At 59.6% G+C, this 19,233-nt stretch overlaps 1 protein-coding gene across 6 annotated transcripts in view; it reads left to right on the plus strand.

The window, feature by feature from the left end:
• Positions 1–9,225, plus strand: part of TfAP-2 (transcription factor AP-2) — a 109,393-nt gene extending 100,168 nt beyond the window's left edge. For all 6 annotated transcript variants that reach the window (XM_037229527.1, XM_037229525.1, XM_037229523.1 and 3 more), the window contains exons 7-9: positions 4,066–4,207; positions 7,425–7,596; positions 8,042–9,225. In XM_037229527.1, coding sequence (XP_037085422.1) covers positions 4,066–4,207; positions 7,425–7,596; positions 8,042–8,155 — 428 coding nt within the window. In that variant the 3' untranslated portion in view covers positions 8,156–9,225. The remainder of the gene's footprint in view (positions 1–4,065; positions 4,208–7,424; positions 7,597–8,041) is intronic.
• The last annotated feature ends 10,008 nt before the right edge of the window (positions 9,226–19,233 follow it).

Genomic DNA, 19,233 nt, shown 5'->3' on the forward strand with positions numbered 1-19,233 from the left:
GGAGATGGCGGGAGGGGTAGGGAGGGGGAGGGAGGGGCGATGTTGGCGTCAGGGGAGGCGGGGAGGGCGACAGGCGTCGCAGGTTTTTTTGACCAGAGCTCCACAGCCGCCCCCTTGTGCGGGTGAGGGTGGACGGCTCGGGGCGGGGGACTGCAACTGGGGCCAACCACTGCGTGCTCCCTGTTGTGTGAACAGAATCGGTATCTTCGGCATGGTGGCAGTCTTCGGCGGCCTTGTCTCTTTGGCGGCTTCTTTCTTTCTTTGTCGAGGCTGGTCTGTCTGGCCCTATATTCAGTATTTGTTTGATTATACCCAGGTTCGTTTTGAACGGGCATGCGATTCGTTCGAGGCATACCAAGCGTCAGTGGTCGTACTCGTGGACGACGCATGGAATGTCTCCGCAACGCCCGCAAGGCAGAAGGAGCCAAATTGATAGCCTCTAAGCCTCCCTCCCCGTCGCCCCACCGTCTTAGAAGCTACTCGTGGACTGGGGAGAATCATGATGTGAACCTAGCGCGGCTAGACGTCGGCGCTTTCGCCAGAGCGCCGCGAACGCGCGAGCTAATTGCAATTTATTATTAATCATAATTTACTTAGCCGTCGAGGGCGGGTGTAACGATCGCGCGGCGTTGTTGTCCGCGTCGGGCCGGGCCGGGACGAGGCGGACCCGGTCTGGTGGCCACCCGCTCCCCCGTTGATGGTTCGCATATGCAAATAGTGGCGCTGCGGTGGCCGCGCGCTCCGGGCCGGCCGTCGGACAGCCTGGGCGGCGGGGGCGTACACAGACCGGGCGGCCGACGGACCGAGCCGATCGACGACGGCGGCGGTGTGCACAGATAGACCGGACGGCCGACGGGCCGAGCTGACACCGCGCTGAGCCGCCGCCCGTCCGCCGACGGCTGGTGCCGTGTCGCCCCGCCGCCCGTCCGCCACCGTCCGCCGAACACCGGCCGGCGGCGGCAGCGGGGCGCCCCCCCCCCCCCCCCGCCGGGGTGCGGGCCGTCGGGCGCCCCCTGGGAGTAGGCGCAGACGGCAGCCTGCACCGTATCTGGGCCGACGCTGGGCGGCGTGCTCGCTGCACGTGGCCGACGGCCGGCCCACCGCGCTCTAACGACCCCGGTCAGCGGCGCAGCGAGCTGCTGGACAGCGGCGCAGACAAACTGCGCCCCAATCCTGGTTACATCATTACACTTTCTCATTGAGATAGTATCGCCGACACCGGCGGACGCCGCGAATGATTTAACCGCTAGCTGGGGCGGCGGCGAGTCGGCCGCCAGCTGGCCGCAGACCACTCGTTAGTTGTCATCGGGCCTCTGCTGTTCGGAGGTGTGTCGTGACGGCCGCCTGTCGCCTCAGGCATGGTCGCCACTGTCACGGCCGATCGGTGTCGTCGACGTGTTCGCGAGCGCTTAGGATACGGGCGCGGGGTGAGTGACGGGTGGGCCGTACTCGCTGCGAGTTCTGGGGAACATGCTAATCGCTTAAAACAGCAGTGCAAACGCGAGGTCTGCTTGGATCAGCATTTTAAAGGGCAGGGAATTCACGTTTGCATTCGTGCAAAAGCCATCTGGCTGTTACGGTTGGAGCGCAGGGGCGTGCCAAGGGTGGGGGGGGGGGGCGCCGTCCCCCTCCGGAGCCCGTCTGATCGTGCATTTGCGGAATGTGTGCAGGGGTGCCGGGGCAGCAGGTGGCAGGCGGCCGCGCACCTCGCGCCGTATCCGGTTCCCACGAGCTGCCGTCTTCACGGGGTGGCCGCGTCCTCCCCCTGGACGGGGAGCAGGCCGGCCCTCCGGTGCTGGATGGCTCAGTGACGCCCAGCACGGGACGACCCTTCGAGGCGTTCGCTGGGGCGTTCGCTGGGTTCATTGCGGGCTGTTCACTGGGGCGTTCACTGTGGCGATCTCTGAGCTGTGGGGATGGCCGCTGGGATGGTGTACGTCGTGTTGGGCGAGACACTTGCCGCGAGTTCGCTGATCGGTTGGGCAGCGCCGCAGTGGAGGAGCGGTAACCGCCGGCGTGTCACGTGACTTCACTCGGGGCGCGGGACACCGCCACTGGCGCTGCGATCAGGTGCAGTTGCTCCGTGCTGCCCCGCGCCTGTGGCGGTGAGACGCCTGGGCGGTGGAGAGCTGTCATGGGAGCTGGCGGTCGCCGCGTCTGGAGCCGTCCGGGGCACCATGCTGGAGGCCCAGCGCGGCGGACGTCCGAGAGGGACCGGAGCGGCCGGCCGAGATCGCGGGCAGTCCAACGGGCGAGCCAGCGATGCCCGCCCGGCGGCACGGCTGGCTGAGAAGGCAGCGGTGGCCGTCACCCGTGCCGATTTACGGGGGGATCAGATGTGGGCGAGAGGCGTTGAGAAATTCTGTGAAGCTCAAGGGGTGCAGAGTCGGCCGGCGCTCCCCCCCCCCCCCCCCCCGCCGGCTGGTGTTGCCCGCACCATCCTCTCACGCGGCGCCGCCGCGGTCGACACGCCGGCTGCGGCGCGTCTCCTGAAATGGCGGCCGTTACGGCCTGGTTAGGGCGGCCCAAGTGGCTGTAATGACAGACGCGGTCGGCGCTGGTCCGCCGGAGATTCGCCGACCGTAATCACCGCCACCCAGGACATAATCGGGCTGTGGCCGGCCACGTAATCGGCCAGCGATGGCCGCGTGTCGTATGACCGTACTGTAATGGCGTGGCTATGTCGTAAGAGCCGGGGTTAGGAGAACGACTCCGGGCTCTGACGTGTCGCCGAGCGGGCAGCACGCCACGCTTGAGGGCGCCCTGGATCGGTCGTCATTTCGGGACACGAGATCCGGCCGTATTGGGCGGCGCCGGCGGTGTACAAATTACCCAGCGCGAACATCGCATGGGCAATGACAGAACGGCCTCCAGCAAGTGAGCGGAGCGGGCTAGGTTTCGGGAACAGGCCACGGAGATGGTCTGGCCTGGTCGCGGTAGCCGTGGTCTCTGTCGAGGCTAGCGTCAGATGTCGTTTTGCGTCAGGCGGCCTACGCTCAGTCCTGCCGTCTGGCCCGGCCTCGCCTGTTGCCCAGCATGGGCGGCGTTGCCGGGCGGCCGAGCTGCTTTCTCCCACTTGATATGGCGGCTCAAGCTGGTATTTATTATTCTAACGGTGCGGAACGTGAGTGCGACGCCTGGCCTGCTTGTTCATGCTGCTGCCATTAGTTATCCTCATTACGCTTGATATGCAAACGCTGCCGGCCGGCGCGGCAGCCCGGTCGAGCGGACGATTACCGCACGTGTCTGGCGGTCCGTGCAAGCGCCGCCCCGTCCGGGGCCTCGCGCGGCACCCGGGGCCGGCGTCGAGACTCGGCAGCGGTGCGCTGTCTCTGGAGCAGCGGACGGGTCTCGCGTGATCCTCGCGGCCCGCTCTGAGGTCTCGCACCGACCCGCGGCGTTGGCCAACTGGGGTTTTGGGTTTGGAGTCCTGGGTTGCGGTCCCGTAGTTGGATTGTAAACGTTACTTTTGAAAGCTGCCACCTTCTGAATGGGATAGTGTGCCGAATTGGACGCTGCCTAGAAAAAAATGTTTGTGAAAATAATATCTTATTCAACACGTTGCGCCAAAAACAGTGCATGAATTAAAGGCGATGGGCCTGAAGAATTAGTCGCACTTGGATGCGTGAGGTCCAGCAAGGGGTCCTTCTCCCGCCACTAGTCACAGCTCGTCCTTGGATTCACCCAGGTCATTTGTCGTTAGAGACTAAGCTGTGATCACGCCGACTCCTGCTCGCCCAGCACGACATCCTGTGGTGGATGTAATATATCGCGTAACCTTCCTTATATGTGACTGCCGATGCTCCTAAATAGTTTTGGGGCCTAAACGGGCGCATCATTACTATGACGGATAGCCTGGTTTGTGTTTAGCAGTTAAGTGAAGAAGTGGTCTCATGCCTAGTTTTTCATGCTACGTCTATGTCATCAGACTGTCATGATGTAACGCTGACTGAATGCCATCATCACGTGTGGCTCGTGATGGGTGACCTTTTCCGACTGCCCGCGATATCTGCGGTGCTCATGTTTCCGTCGTGTGACGTGTCCGGTCCGTGCGTGCGTCCCCAGGCGAGGCGATCCACCTGGCGCGCGACTTCGGCTACGTCTGCGAGACGGAGTTCCCGTCGCGGCAGATCGCCGAGTACCTGTGCCGGCAGCACACGAACCCGGCCGACCAGTACCAGCGCCGCGAGCTCGTCAAAGCCACCAAGTGAGTGGCCTGCGCTGCCGTCCCAGCCGTGAGTCGCGCGGGGCCGGCTCGGCGCCGCTCCCGACCGTCCTCGTGCTGCCGCCGACGCCGACCTCGCGCCTCCGGTCGATCTCTGCGGCCCCGCCACCGGCCGACAGGCCAGACAGACCAATGGGAGGTGGTCTGTTGGTCCGGCCGAGCCTCGGGCCGGACGGCCGCGGCCGGGGGGGGGGGGGGGGGGTTCCGCTACCGGCTGCCCTGTGAACCCGACCTCGCTGCCGTACTTGTTCTCGGCCGCGTCTCCTGCATTCGAAGACGTCATTAGCCGTCCGCCCTGGGCTCTAATGGCACCGCGCAGTAACGGAATGCCTTCCGAACCGGTGTGGTCGAAGCAGTGAAAATAGCTCTCCCACTGTCGCGTTCAGCAGACGAAAATGACCGGCATAAAAGCGCTGGTCCCGGCTATTTTGTCCCGTTTGATTAAAGCTGGCTTTTATGACAGGCATTGATACATGGACGCAGGAGATGTCTGATAAATTGTCGGCTTTTATTGGTGGTGTCGGCATGAGGCCCGGGAAACTTGTAGCAACCTTTTCACTCGCCTCCGATCTGAGCCCACCGACAAAGGAGCTCATTCCGCTTAATGACGCCAAAGAATGGTGACAAACTCTGCGCGACGCCGTAGGCGGCGGCGACCGCGATTGGCATTGCACCAGGCTGAGCTATGGGCAGCTATTGGCCGGTCCCTGAGTGCCGGTGCGCGCAGCCTGCCCTGCTCCATGACGTTATCGGAGCGGAGAGACGCGGCCGTGCATTAGGTGGCGGCCGGCTGGCATCGGCTCTATCTCGGCCCTCGTGTCTTATCTGTGGCGGCCCCGCCCGCGCGCCGCGGCCTCGGCGGGACATGTCTCACGGGCTGCGGCGGCGGCGGCGCGCCGGCCGCGGGATCCGCGCGTGCCGCGTGGGCACAGGTGGACCTCGACTGCGGCGCGTCTGTCCGCTGGGCGGAGCGCGGCCGTGCCGGCGCCCGGCCGCGCATCGTGAGCGCCTCGTCCTCGGGGCTTTACGACAACGGAACTCGGCACGCGGTCAACAGGCCGCCGGCCCGGCCCTGCCCGGCGGCCCCGAGAGACGGCGAGCCGGCGTCTGCCGGCCGGCTGGCGGTGCCGTCTGCAGGCGGCGGTCGGCAGCGCCGCGGAGCTGAGGCGTGTGGCCGCCAGCAGCCAGCTGGTGTCCTGACCCGGAAGCTTCTGGGTCATTGTGCACGTGGTAACGCGCACACCATGACGTCGGTGTCGTCAACATGATGTCGCACCAAACGCCAGCCATACGCGGCTGAGTGCCGCTGCCGGCTCGACTGCGGCCGCTGTCGACGTGGTGTCCATTCCGCTCTTGTTAAGTTTGTGCGAAAGATACCCCTCGTCAGTGGGCCAGATGTGTGGCCTGGACTGCTTGTTCTGGGACGTTCTTGTCAGCTTTGCGAGTCGGTCGCAATGCTGTGAGTACTCGCGTGGACGGAAGCAAAAGCTGGACAAGCAATGCTTTTGAGGAGCAGACCGCTGTTGATTTAGCGCAGGTTACATCCTCTTGACGCTGTCGCACTTCGATCAGTCACATGTCAGGCCCAATGCGACATTTCCAAAACACTCGTTTACTCTTTGGAGCAATCGTGCGGCGCTTTGAGCTGTCCCGTCCTCTATCAGCGGCTCGCGTGGGACCACCAGCGGCGGTGAGTGGTGCGGGCGCCCGCGGGCCGGCGTCGCGTCGCGCCGTCTCCGGTGGCACGGTCAGCCGGCTGAGTGCAGGCCGCGTCTACACGAGAAGCGACTTAACCGGTCGGAGGGCCGGGTGGCGTACCGGCGCCGGACGCGCTGGTCGGCTGCGATCGCGTCGGCCGGGGCCCGGCTGACAGACAGACTCGGCCGGCGGCGGCAGGTCCGGCCGGCGGTCGCGCCGGGTGGCACGGGCCGGGCCGCAGGTGCGCCGGCTCGCCGTGCCCCTCCGGTCCGTCCCACTGTCGCACACGTCGGCCGACACGGCCGCGACGCGCCGTCAGACGGCAAAAAAAATGGGCTCGGCCGGCCCGGACCTGCCCGGCCACCCCTTCTCCCCGACGTTCTTTTTTGTGAGTGTACCGTGTAGGGACGTGAGTCCGGCCGGCCGGGCGGCTTTGGGTGAGGTTTTGATAAATCGATACGAGAGAAATCGCTTTGATGTTCCCCTGGGCCAGTAGGAGGTTTCCAATCGCGCGTATATTTCGTCTCGAGTGTGGGGATGATGGAGGTTCCTGTCCGTGATACGAAATGCCTCGACTTCTCCGCATGTTGTGGTCCGCTGAGGGCGAAATCTGTCCGGGGACGTGGCGAAACGTGTTCGAGTGCCTCTGCCTGGTAAAAGAAAGTCCTTCCATGATTGAAAGTGCTGATAGCCGGTCGATCAGCGTCGGTTTCCACACGTTCGGTTCGGCCGACTCTGCAGCCGCGGTCGCCCCCGCCCCAGTCGTGTTTCGATGCTGCCGACATCAGCCCAGACCGATCCCGCACCGCCCGGCGGTCGCTCCTGCGTTCGGGCCCGATGCTCGGCTGTGATTCCCGCTCGTGCCCGGTGCTCGACTGTGGTCCCCGCTCGTAGCCGGTACTCAGGTGCTGGACTGTGGCCCCCACTCGTGGCCGGCGCTCCGGTGCTCAGCTGTGTTCCCTGCTCGTGCCCGGTTCTCCGGTGCTCGGCAGGTGCTCCGGGTGTCGGGCGGCCCCAGAGGTGTGGCCCGTGATTACCCGCTGGTTGCCAGTAATAGCGGGGCGTACCGGCCGCCTGGCACGTAATCTCATAACCCGACGCGGGCCCAAATGAGACGACGTGCTAATTAGGTTTACGCAGCGGATCGCGGCCCGCGCCCGGGCTCTATTGGACGACTTGCCTGGAGAGAAAGTGGCGGCGCCGACCGGCGGCCGTCTTGGTGTCGCGGCCCGATCGGTCGGCGTCGTCAGCCGAGCCGGTCGGCGGGAGGCGGCCGGACCCGATGACGGAGCGCGGCGGCCGGCTCCGGCCGCAGCCGCAGCCGCAGCTGCGGCCGGCCACGCTGCAGACGCGCCGCTCAGCCGCTGAAATGAGCCAATTTGCATGGACACAATCGGAGTTCCGCCACCATGACGTAGGCTCGAACCGCTGTGCAAACGTGGCCAGCGCGGCGCGACGGCGGCGACGTGTGCTGACGCCGTCCGTGTCGTGTCGCCCGCAGAGAGATCACTAAGGAGCTGATGGACCTGCTCAACCAGGACCGGTCGCCGCTGTGCAACACGCGGCCGCAGATCATCCTGGACCCGCAGATCCAGCGGCACCTGACGCACTTCTCGCTCATCACGCACGGCTTCGGCAGCCCGGCCATCGTGGCCGCCCTGACCGCCATACAGGTGGGTGGCCTCCGATTTGTACCCGGGCTGCCGTGCAGACGTGCTGGGGTACTGTAGGCGGCTGCAGACCTACCGAGTGTACTGTGGGCGGCTGCAGACGTACCGGGTGTACTTGCAGTCCGTCAGCAAGTCAACTGCAGACTTGCTGACGGACTTGTAGACACCTGCACATGTGTGTGCGTGGGTGCGTGCGTGGGTGCGTGCGTGAGTGAGTGCGTGCGTGCGTGCGTGCTTGCGCGAGTGAGTGTGTGCGTGCGTGTTGTAGACGCTGGTCGCCGTGCGTGTGCCGTGACGCCCACCGTCTGGGTGTCGACGGCCGACGATGGGCGCCGCCTGTGCTGGGGTGTCGCTGAGCGGGCCGTCGTGACGGGATCGCTCGGCCGACCGGCCACCGGCCGTCGGCGTGGCACTGGCGCCGCTGACCCTGCGCCCTGTCCTGCCGCAGAACTACCTGAACGAGTCGCTGAAGTACCTGGAGAAGTCGTTCCCGCCGAGCGCGCACATCCACCTGGGCTCGCCCGGCCTGGACGGCAAACACAAGGAGCTGGACAAGAAGTAGCGGGTCGAGGTGGCCGGCCGGCCGGCCCGCGCGGCCGCACACACCCAGTCAGGCCGAGCGCCGGCCGGTGCCGGCGCCCACGCACCCTATTTTTTACACGTGAACCCCCAGCGACGAGCGCCGCCCCCTCCCCCTCGTCCTGCTGCGTGCCATCGGCGGTGTCGACTGCCGTCCCATGTACAGCCTGTATACACTATGATATTACGTCGGCAGAGCCGGCCGCGCCCGTGCGCCGGCGGTCTGGCCCCGCCGGCTATTTTTGGTAGGTTGTTGTTTGAGGTACAGCGACGGTTCACAGTATTATTGTTACAGTTAAACCCCGTTTGAGTGCTCACTAATTCTGCTCAATGTCAATAGGCGGCGCTGCCGACGCCGGACGGGCTGCGGGTTCGCTCCGGCGCCGCGGGTGGCGCTGCGATCGCCAGGCATTGCGCGCCGTCCGGCGGGTTGTCTATAGCTAGGGTAGGTAGCGCGCTCGTGGATCGCGGAGACCGGTGGGTGTCGTAGAGTGCCGCTGCCGTCGGGGGTCGCCCCTTTTAGCCGCGTGCGCGCGCGCCTAGGTTGTTCTGTTGAGCCGTGAGTTTTAGTGGCTGCTGTCTGCCGTCCGTGGGTCCCATCACTGCGCTGGTCATCCCTCATAATACTCATTCGCCGGTCGCAGCCGTCTCGGTCAGGCCCTACCGTTCAGTCGCAACCACAACGAATCCGCGGGCATAAAATTGGTGCCAGTGAGGCGGCGCCGTCGGTGCCGGCGCTGCGGTCCAAGACAGCGCAGTTCTCGACGCCATGCGCCGATGGGCGCTGATTGTGTGTGCTGTACAGTTAGCATTGTAAAGGTGCGCCTGTGTGTCCGTGCGTGCGCGTGTGTACGTGTGCGGCGTGGCGGGACGTCGCGTTGTTACGACCGCCGGCGGTTGTGGTCGGGTCGCCAGGCCAAAGTGCCTGCCCGGCAGAGCCTGCGGACTCGGGGCTGCCACGCTTCCTGATATTTATCGTAAGGACAGATGGTGGTGCTGCATTATGAAAACATCAACGGTCGTTTATTACAATAAAACCATTCCATTGACGAGCGTGCGCGTGTGACGACGGGGGTATGTCGAGGGCCCGAACTGATACATTCGTCTCTCTTATGCTCTATCTTGCTTCATCCTGCGTCCTCGCGACAACCCGCTTGTCCGGGGCAGGCTGTATGCGTCAGCCACGAGTGGGCCTAGAGCCCCTTGGGAAGGGGGACCTCGACCGGGTACCCAGCGCGCATGCGCGAATTAAAGCCCGGCGGTTGACCCCCAGGCGCATGCGAGTCTGCTCCACCGTTAACCATTTTCCTTCATCTCATAGCCCTGAAATGATCATATCTGGTCGAAAGGGCTCTAATCAAAAACAAAACAAAAAACAACAACGAGGGCGCGAACTGGCCGAACGGAGTGTGCAGAGCGAACGTACACGAGAGCGAGAGCGATGGGGTGCTGCCGCTCCAGACTTGTGGCGTAGTCAGAAGACAATGGAAATGGCTCTGCCGAGCGACATTGAACAAAACTGCATTATACAAAGACGAGCAGGCCAGGCACTGCGCGCTTAAGAATATCGCTAGATTACATCGCAGCAATGGTGCGCTGCTGGCAAACGGCCGCACGGTTAGACAGACTCTCGTGGACACATCCGCCTGCACTTTGATGAGCCCGACATGCCGTCCCAATGTCTGTGGACAGGTCATGGACGAGTGCGGCTGTTGGGCCATGGGCGAGGATCACCTCGGTCACGGTTTGCGGTAGAAAATAATGGAGCTTTACAACATTGGCTAGTTTGTTTTCTGAAACGAACTGAAACACAGCCGAGACCATCAGGACTCGCTATGAGAGCGGCTCCTTCGAACTCTTCTGGTAGGTGGTGCCGTGGTTTGCCCTTGCACGGGTGCCAACACGCTTATTTCTTATGCGAGCTGGCGAAGAAATTCTGTAATGCAATACACAATGAAATCGTCCCCGAGACGTTGGGCAAGGACTGTGCTTACCTTGACACATCTCTACGGATGTCTGGAATCCTTTCAACCCTGCAGCGTACCAAATGCTATACGGATGGGGACTCTCCGATTTTAACCGACTCGCTTAGCATCATTTTATCATTAATCTAACTTCAGTTGGTCAAGACCGGTCATACACCATTCAGTCAGCCTGGGAGGAATTGCTCCAGTTTACAGCACACGTTAAAATCACTTTCACATGGATCCCAGCCACATCGGGATTATGGAAAATGAAAGACATGGCACCGCGGCGAGAGCCACCGCGTGCCGAGACCCCCCCCCCCCCCCCCCCCCCCCCCCCACCTCCTTTCCCCATCAATCTATTGACTGGTGACCTGAAATCAGCAGTTGCAAGGCACTTATATGCTGCGTGGCAAAAGAAGTATGCCGACTAGTAGTTCACCGACGCAAAGCCATCAAACGGCTTGTTAGCGCGTGGGCATTGTCCGATCGTGACGCGAGGTTTGGAGACGTTGCCCTTCGCCATCACGCGAGGTTTGGAGACGTTGCCCTTCACCATCACGCGAGGTTTGGAGACGCTGCCTTTCGCCATCCGCGGCTGGAGTCCACCTACGCTACACAGTCTTGTTAGCTGTCGGGCCAGGGCATGCCGCAGTGCAGAGAATGTGGAGTGTTTGACTGTAGAGCATATTCTTATCTCGCGCCTTTACTCTGTCGCGGAACGGCGGAGTTGTTTGGGCTCAGCACGCCCTCTCCCGGCCTCCGGTTCGTGATTCATGCTGTGGCGTTGCGCACATTTGTATTCGCCTCCCTAGTGCTCATCGCCTTCAGCATTATTCATGGTGTTTCGGCAGTGTAGGATTCTTGTCATAATTTCGCAACTTTCAATAGGCGACTGGCATTGCTGATAAAACATAGAGCTCGCCGTACCGATAGTTTTGTTTGCATACTGTGCTGCACGCCCACCCGTAAGACGTACTTTGCTCGGGCCAGGCACAGTTGCCCCGGTCCGAACCTGCGGCATCAGTTGCCTTCGCAAGGCATGCACCATGGAGGTGCGCTTTTCCCATGACATGCACCATGGAGGTGCGCTTTTCCCATGACATGAGATACTGCAATAGTAGTTCTGAGTATGGGCGCTGCATGAACTACAGCAGTCGATGCGCCCTAAAACCCCAAGTCATCATCATCATCAGTAGTTCTGAGCGAGAACGCAACCCCCCCCCCCCCTAACACACACACACACACACACACACACACACACACACACACACACACGCATACTCCCGTCCAGCTAGTGCACTACAAATGGGCTCGAGGTGCACTGCGACGTGTCTCGATGAAACACTGGCGTGGCGCCCTGGACAACAAACGGTTTCCAGCGAAATTGTCACAGGCCACCACCTCTCCAGCCGTCATAAGCTAACTCTCCGTGAAGTTGCGACTCAGCGGTTTGGCTACTGTAACATCTGGCGGGACCCTAGAAACTTTCTCACGGCCTGGCAGACTTTGAGAAATGCACTGGGAGTTTGGAAACTCAGATTTTTTCATGGAATCATGGAATAAATCTGAAATAATCTATTCTAGCCAACACCAACACGGAATTGGTTAGAACCTTGCATTATTAGGCATTGGCCATCAGCTGATAGCAAAAGCGGCGAGCCGGCTAGTCACAGGTTCGGGTCGACTTGTCGCTCACCTGAAAACTGGCGGGGCGGTTGTTGTTGTTCATTGGAGTTTGCGGGCGCGTCGACTGCAGTGGTTATTTTGCGCCCATAACCATGCTGTTGCTTAATTAGTACGGTGTGAAAATGACTTGAAAATCAATATCTTTTAAAAACGAAAAGAGCTGTTTGGGATCAAGAAAGGAGGAACTGTCACCAAGCACATCATTAATCGTCGGGGTCGAAGCCTGTGAACCAAGGTGACGTCGTCGTTCTTTGAAGAAGCATGGACATGATATAATGACATGATGGACAGTCAGGACGGCACCACACCGCTGGCATAAGGGTCTGTCGGCTCCATGCAACAGATGGCCATGGGCGGCATAAGTATGCCCAATGCGCAGCCTGCATAAAACCACCTCTTCCCACCGCACACTGCGAGAGCATGACGACCACACGCCCAACTTTGTCTTTATTGCCCTGAGCTTATTGCCCCCCACCTGGTCCCATCAACGCTGCAATCTGCTTCTCAGGAAGGTCTTGACTGCTGGGTAAAAATCTCTGGCAGGGATAGGCAAAAACCGGGTATATGGTGCTACCGCTGCTCGCTTAGCAGCGGCATCAGCCAGTTCGTTGCCCACGATACCGACGTGACTAGGGATCCATCACAGCGCAACTCTCTTTCCAACCCGATTCAATTGTGTCAGGCGTGATCAAATGTCCTGTAAAAGGGGACATGATGGATAAGAAGACTTCAGTGCAGAGAGACTGCTCAGTGAATCTGTAAAAATGGCGTGTGAAGATTCTTCACCCACTTCTATGAAGCATATCGCCTTGGTGATTGCAACTAATTCCGCCGTAAAAACTGACGAGTGGGCCGGTAACGAGGACGATCAAGTGACGGACCCGCTAACGAAAGCACAACCCACGCCATCCGAGGTTTTGGATCCGTCTGTGTATGGCAGGGTATATCCTTCGTAACACGCCAAAAGCTCAACTGCCCTGGATCTCAATAAGTGTGGTGTGACGTCTTTTTTCCTAATTTCCGTAAGCGAGGTGTCAGTGAAGGGTGTGGTCATTTGCCAAGGAGGAGAAGCCAGGCGGCTTACTTGCCTTACACCCCGAACAGGAATTCCGCTCTCGAGCAATAACGCTCTCATTCGGGAACCAAAAGTTAAAGCGTGCTGCTGCGGCCCATGACGAAGAGAAATTACCGCAAACCGCGAAAATATTGCAGAATGTGTCGGGTGAAGTGGGAACTGCCGCAGCTTCAAGGCATAACGCATGCCAAGCATTTTCCTCCTCGTCGAAAGTGGTGGTTCGTGTGTCTCCGTTAAAAGGCTGACGGAAGGTGATGCGCGAAACGCCCCAGTAGCAATGCGAATGGCAGTATGGTGGACGGTATCAAGAACACGCTTGCTGGATTCAGACGCGTCATCATAAACAAAGCATGCATAATCCAGTTTGGAGCGGACGAGGGAACGATATAAAAGCATAAGCGTGCTTCTGTCTGCCTCATAAGATGTGCGAGACACACACTTTAGTATGCTGAGAGATTTAAAGCATCGATCGCGTAACATTTTAAGATGTGCGTTATATGTAAGGCGGCGGTCAAAGTGTATCCCAAGATACCTGGCCACGGCCTTATTTGGAATAGAGCGACCATATAGACGGATGCTCAGATCATCACATCGCTGGCGACGACAAAAATGCATCGCAACGGTCCTGTCGCCTGAAAAACGAAACCCGTTCATGTCACCCCATCTTTCAACGCGGTCCACAGCCAGCTGGAGACGCCGCTCCATCGCTGGTGCTCTCGCTGCACTGGTCCAAATAGTAAAATCGTCAACAAAAAGGGCACGTCCGACCGACTGTGGGAGCACATCACAAACATCATTTATCATAACTGCGAACAGTGCTACACTTAACACGCCGCCCTGGGGCACGCCGTTTATTTGTTCGTACCTATCGGAGAGGACGTTGCCGACCCGAACACGGAAGTACCGTTTAGCTAAAAACCTTTGGAGAAAGGCACCCATATGGCCACGTATACCATATTTAAAAAGCTTTTGAACAATACCATGGCGCCATGTGGTGTCATAGGCGGCTTCAATGTCGAAGAATACTGTCCCCATATGCGTTTTTTCTTGAAAAGACTTGCGAACCGTGGTGTCCAGTGTTAAGAGATGGTCCACCGTACTACGGTTTTTCCTAAATCCGCACTGCGAGTTACTAAAAATATCGTTGTTCTCTAAAAACCAAGTGAGTCGCACGTTTACCATCTTTTCCATGAGCTTGGACAGTGATGACGTCAGTGAAATGGGTCGGTAATGAAGAGGGTCCAGCTCACTCTTTCCCTGTTTTAGGATAGGCACCACAACAGCTTTCCGCCAGGCCGGAGGGAACTTACCTCTTGACCACACCCTATTGAAGGCCGCCAATAGTGCACGACGTGCACACGGTGGCAGATGTCGGAGCATCTCATTGTGGATGTCATCAGGACCTTCCGATACACTACGAAGTTTTCCGATTGCCGACTCCAACTCCACCAAAGTGAAGGGCTCATTGTACGCCTGTGGTTGCCTTGTAGAAAAGTTCACGACGTTTTTTTTCGGATCGTGCTCTTTGCCGTAAAAACTGTGGGCCCATGTTTGCACCTTCGCTACGGTGCGAGAGTGCTCGGGCGATCCCGTTAGCCACATCCAACGGATGAGTCACCACCTGGCCGTTGACATGTAACACAGGAAGTGGCACGGATGAAAACTGCCCGGAGATTCGTTTGATCCGAGCCCAAACCTGCGAAGTTGGTGTGAATCGGTTGAGCGTGCTTATGTACATACGCCAGGATTCACGTTTCGCTTCTTTTATCGTGCGGCGGGCGAAAGCCCTGGCTTTCTTAAAGGCTACTAAATTCTCCAAGCTACTTCTGGCGTCAAAAGCTCGGAAAGCACGTTTGCGTGCGCGAATTGCGTCACGACGCTTCTCCGTCCACCACGGCACAGGAGTGCGACGAGGAAATCCAGAGGTGCGCGGGATGTAATTGCTAGCGCAATCTAGAAGTCTGTGAGTAAAATCCTCAATAGAGGGTGCCACCCTCACACCTCCGGTCTGACATAATGCCACCAGTCGAGCCTCAAACTCACTCCAGTCAGCCTTTTTTGAATTCCAATGTCGTGGTCTTACACCCAACGTTCCTCTTATTTGGAATCGAAGCCACACTGGGAAGTGATCGCTGCCCATTGGATCATCTGCCACAGACCACTCGAGGCTCTCCACCAGCTCGGGACTAGAAAGACTCAGGTCAAGCGCGGAAGTCTGACCAGACGGCAGTGTAAAATGAGTACGAGTCCCTGTGTTTAAAATACACAGTGACGAGTCACAGATAAAATGTTCGCACATCCTTCCGCGGGTGTTCGTGCTATCACAGCCCCACGCGGTGTGATGAGCGTTGAAGTCGCCTAAAAGAAGACATGGTGAAGGCAACTCATGCACTAAACGTCTCATGTCTTCCAATGGAAAACCGACGCCAGGTGGAAGATATAAAGAACACACCGTGATGTGACGGTGATTAAAATGTAGGCGTGCGGCTACAGCCTGTAGCGTAGACCGCAGGTTAAACCTCCTGGCTGGCACGCTGTGGTGGACTGCAAGAAGGACACCGCCATGTGCGATACCGTCGGTTAACACATCATTGCGAAACAGGGCGTATCCCTTCAGCGTGCAGTGGTGACTAGAAGCAAGCTTGGTCTCCTGCAGCGCTACGGCTGCAGGACAGTGCTTGCTGACGACAGCCTGGAGGTCGAGGGCATTCGCCCTTATTCCTCTACAGTTCCACTGTAAAAAGGCCTGTAAAGGGGGCGTGTTAAAAAGCCGGTTGGAGGTCACATACTAAAACCGGACACGTCCTAAAAGAACTGGGCTGCGCCAGTTGCAGAAGCAGACTTTTCTGACTGAGAGCCACGGTTGGAATCTGCAGGGAGGTGCCCCACTCTGGGACGAGTTCTGGGGCTCCCGCCGTCAGATGGAGACGGGGGACCGGCCGGGGCACGCTTGACGCCAGCGTACCCGGTCCGGGGTGGCGGCGGGGGAGGGCCCATCGGCAGGCCTCTACCGGGCGTCTGGGGGTCAGCGGGGGCCTCCACTGGCCTTCTCGGCGATGGTGTGCCACTGCGAGGGGTGGGCTCCTTGCTTGCAACGGACAAGCGATTGGCCGTCTTAGCCCTCTCCAACTCCGCTAGGCGGGCCCGCTTAGCGTCGCGGGCGCGCCTGTCCGCCTCATGCCGTTCCATCGTTTCCGCTGCTCGTCCACACACACTCGCCAGCGTCGCCGGAGGCGACGAAGGCAGCGGAGTGACAGACGGCGAGGAAGGCCGAGCCCGCGGATCATGGCCGCGCTTGACCACCGTCCATCCCTCCTCCTCCCCCGCCTGCGACCCCGACGACACATGAAGGTCCGGCGGCGCAGCGTTGGTAGAGCAGGACGCAACTGAAGGACCAGGAGGATCCGACTGGGCGGGGGTCGCCCGCCCCGCCGGCACCACAGACAAACCGAAGGATCGCAGGAGCGTGATGAGTTGGACCACTGACATGTGACTGATGCTGGTGGACTGTGGTACAGAGGTTTTGGATTTTTCGGCATAAGACACCTTGGGGTGATTAGCCTCATACTGTTCACGCGCCTCGCGGAAAGAAATGTTTTTTGAAGTTTTGAGTGATATAATTTCCTTTCCTTCATGAAGGCTGGACAACTTCGATCGAAAATTGTGTGCGGTACCTGCCCCGTGCCACAGTTCACGCACCAGGGCTGCGCAGAGGTACACTGGTCTCCCGAATGCTCGGAAGATGCACACTTCCCACAGACAGCTCGATTGCGGCAGTGTGGTTTTGTATGACCAAAGCGCTGGCGTTGAAAACATCGCGTCGGATTCGGAACGAAGACCCTGACTTTGACAACTGCGTAGCCAATGCGGATATCAGACGGTAAATCAGGCCGGTTGAATGTCAGTATAATGTTGTTTGTAGGGATTTGGTCATCACCCCTCCTGGTCGTGATCCTACGTGCTGCCGTGACCCCGAAAATTCCCAACTCTTCGATTATTTCCTCCTCGCTGACGTCACGAAGGTCATAGCAACTTATGATGCCTTTTGATAAATTTTTGGTGTGGTGCGGTGTGACCGTGACTGGCACGCTCACGTCTCGCTTTGCACCCTCGGTTCTCGCGGCATATACAAATTCAGTTACAGTCAAAGCTCGAGTCGCATCGGTGCCGTTTGCGAACTCCACTTCGGTCGCGCCGTCCCTCAGCTTGTCACAGCGGGTGACTTTTCCCAACCTGTCGCATCCGTTTCGGCGCTGAAACGGTGAAAGCGATGCCAGGTTCTTCACATCACTCCGGAAGACAAGAACGCGTGGGGCAGGTGGAACCGACTCCTCGCTGCACCCTAAATTCATCGCAGTCCGTCCCCCTCTGGGGGGGCGGGAGTTTTTGGCTTTGTAGATGCCATGCAAGGTTGTTCTTTATTTCGGCACCGGGGCTCCCCACCCACCTCGGAGCCCAACTGGGGGACGGCCCACTCACCAGTTGGTGGTGGTGCCGCCAGGGCTACCTCGGTGCTATACGGGGCGGACGACGCCTCCCACACGGCCAGGTGTAACCGGGGAGACCCCTCCCCGTCCTGACCGTGGTTCAGCGCCGCCGCCCCTTGAACCCTTAAGCCGCTGCGCGCGGCCAGGCGCCCCAAGCGGAACCCGCAAGGAGCACCCAACCGCGACGCGAGCGACAAGCCGCTAGACCCGTGTGGGGCCCCACGGGCCCCCCGCGCCTCCGGATATCCTGGCCAAAGTGGAGTGTTGGGACGCGCCGTGACTGACCCGCACGACGCGTCCCTCAGCCACCAGGATCCGATCAACCCGGGGACGAGGGCGAGGGGGCACGGCGACCCCGATAAAACGAGGATCAGGAGTGATGAGTGGGCCGGATGCGGGAAAATGGGTAATGGGGAGGGAGCGAGCGGGACAAGAAGGGGCTCACGTACCGGCAGGGTCGCTACGCCCTGAGAGGAACAGCTTGCGCTGTCCACCCGTTACCGGAGTTGGGACCCGAGGGGGCGCTAGTCCCCTACACCGACCGAAGCCGGTGCCCCTGCGCGCCTGGCGGGGCGGAACCACCCATGCTGCTGGACATGAATATCGCATGACTGCTGGCTTAACGTGCGTCACAATTTTGTCATCATCGCGAGCACATCCCATACTTTTGATTTCACATGGTTGAGTTGCGCCGCGACGACTGGAAAGTGTCGCAGCCCATTCGGTCTGCGACAACGAATGTCTGGATGATACGGGTCTGCCATAGCATAAGCGCTTGCTGCTTTACCGGCGCCTTAGGCTAACGCTGGACTTTTCCCACAGTTGGGACGGCTCTTTTTATTGCTATTTGTATATATATATATATATATATATATATATATATATATATATATATGGGTATGTATGTATTTACATGCCTTGCAGGAGAACTTCGAGCAACATGGCTTTTCGGAGCCTCGATTAAAGTGAATAAAAACGATGAGTCAAAAGGTTAACACCCTCGAACGGCGCGATGCTCGCTCCCAGTCGTACGTGAGATCACATCAACGAAGTTCATTTTCGAAGTCCATTGTGCTCCTGCGGCCCAGCTCGAGGCTTGTTGAGATAACTGTTCAACAACGGACGACTCGGGCGCGGCGTGGCGTGCAAACGGCGCTCGCGAGTGACGTCGCTTCGCGGAACTTCCGTCGCCCGAGCGTGAGAGGGCGCCACCTGGCGGCCGGCTGGGACTCGTGACCTGACATGCACGGGCCCTGCTCCTCCGACGCCCAGCTCCAGCCGCCCGCAGCCGTGCCCGTGCCCGTGACGGGGCGTGGGAACGGACGAGTGGCGGGACGCGCGCCTCACGGGGGCGGACGTCTCGTGGCCGAACCAGACAGGGCGGGCGAGGCGGACGAATGTGAGCGGGACGCACGTGAACGAAGGACGCACGTGATGACGGAGGCCGTCCGGGTGCCGCCACGTGCGGGGTACCTCCTTGCTGAGTTGCATCGGGCGCTGCTGACGATCGGGGCTAGCAGTTAGTGTCACCACTCACAAGTCAAAATTCATGATCAGATGTGACAAATGGAGGAAAGCTTTGCGACTGGAGTTGAGCTTACCGGATGGGGTTGGGGGATGTAGTCCTGTATGGAACGCGTGGAGTTTTGGGCCGCAAACATCGCAGCGTTTTTTTTTGCGATTCCATCAGGAAAGCAAAGGTCAATACGTGCAAGTTCTCTCACGACGCCCATTCGTCCTAATACCCTCTTCTGAAACTACATGATCGGCATCCAACTGCGGTCAAACAACACTGCACAGCGTACCTAGGCAAGGCGCCGGAGTTCTGAGCTGGGAGGAAAGTCGA

Source organism: Pollicipes pollicipes, unplaced genomic scaffold (genome assembly GCF_011947565.3).
Source record: "Pollicipes pollicipes isolate AB1234 unplaced genomic scaffold, Ppol_2.1 Scaffold_6138;HRSCAF=7277_pilon_pilon_pilon, whole genome shotgun sequence".
Taxonomy (NCBI): Eukaryota; Metazoa; Arthropoda; class Thecostraca; order Pollicipedomorpha; family Pollicipedidae; genus Pollicipes; species Pollicipes pollicipes.